General features: G+C 48.6%; 1 protein-coding gene across 1 annotated transcript; it reads right to left on the reverse strand.

Annotated features, from left to right (window-relative positions):
* Positions 1-772: 772 nt before the first annotated feature.
* Positions 773-957, reverse strand: CSUI_005275 (uncharacterized protein; the record flags this gene model as incomplete). Its single annotated transcript, XM_068065452.1, has 1 exon — positions 773-957. A coding segment is annotated over one exon (183 nt), but the record flags the coding sequence as incomplete, so codon positions are not given.
* Positions 958-1,010: the final 53 nt, after the last annotated feature.

The raw sequence follows: 1,010 nt of genomic DNA on the forward strand, positions 1-1,010 counted from the left end.
ACATTTGGAAAAGTTGGGACGTTTAGCGTTGAAGCAGATAGCGCCGTGGAGCATGTGAAGCTCGGCGATGAAGTGGGGAAGAACCCTTAGAGGAGTAAAGAGGCCCGAGGACACCGGGGATTAGGGAAAGCAACTTAGGAGCAAAAGGACAAGTTGTGTCAGCCGTTGGAGAATGAGGAAGAATGAAATCGCTGGAACTCAGAGAACGGCGAGTTTGTCTGAAAGCGTGACCAGTCCTTCCTCGTATGTGGAAAGCTTCATAAGAAGACGGGGAACAAAGTGTTGCTGTTTGGGACAAAGAGGACGGACGTGGGAGGAGCTCCGAACGCAGTTGTGACGAAACTCGAGGGATCCTAAGGCGTCAGGAGTGTTAGTGTGACAAGAGAGCTGAGATGAGAGAAGAGTGGTGTGCTACGGTAGTCGATCAGGAGGCCAGCTGGCGCAGTAAGTGGAGAAAACATGGAGTAAGAGAATCTACAGATGTGAGTCTTGGGATAAGAAGTCGTGGAAGTATGAACGCAAGTGTTTTCCACAGTGAGAATAGGTGGGAAAATGTAGAAAGACCTGAGGAGTCAGTGGGGTAAAGCAAGTGAAGAGAGGATGAAGGTACATGTGGGAGTTCAAGCACTGTCCCCTGACTTGAGAGAGCCGTGCGGGTTGAGATGCCAAGAGAGAGCGGCTAAGTTTGCAAACAAGAGAGATGAGAGGTTTCGGAGCCCGACAAAGAGTATAGAGGAGAAACAAGTTGGGACAAACTTGAGGAATCAAGAAAAGGCAGAGAGAAAAACAAGAGAGCGAATGGAAGTAAAGCGTTAAAGAAAGGTTTGGAGACAGAGACCGAAAGAGGAGAGACAGAGGCAAGGACATAATTGAAAGAGAAGAACTTCAGGGTGTGAAATAGTGAAGACGAAACAGTAGAAGCGTAGTTCCGTTTGAAAATGCGGAACACGAAGCTCTATGCCTCGGTGAAAGAACCGAGATTCTCAGGTATCGCCCTGGGACATGTCGTC

The sequence above is a fragment of the Cystoisospora suis genome, assembly GCF_002600585.1.
Source record: "Cystoisospora suis strain Wien I chromosome Unknown contig_2558, whole genome shotgun sequence".
NCBI classification, from domain to species: Eukaryota; Apicomplexa; class Conoidasida; order Eucoccidiorida; family Sarcocystidae; genus Cystoisospora; species Cystoisospora suis.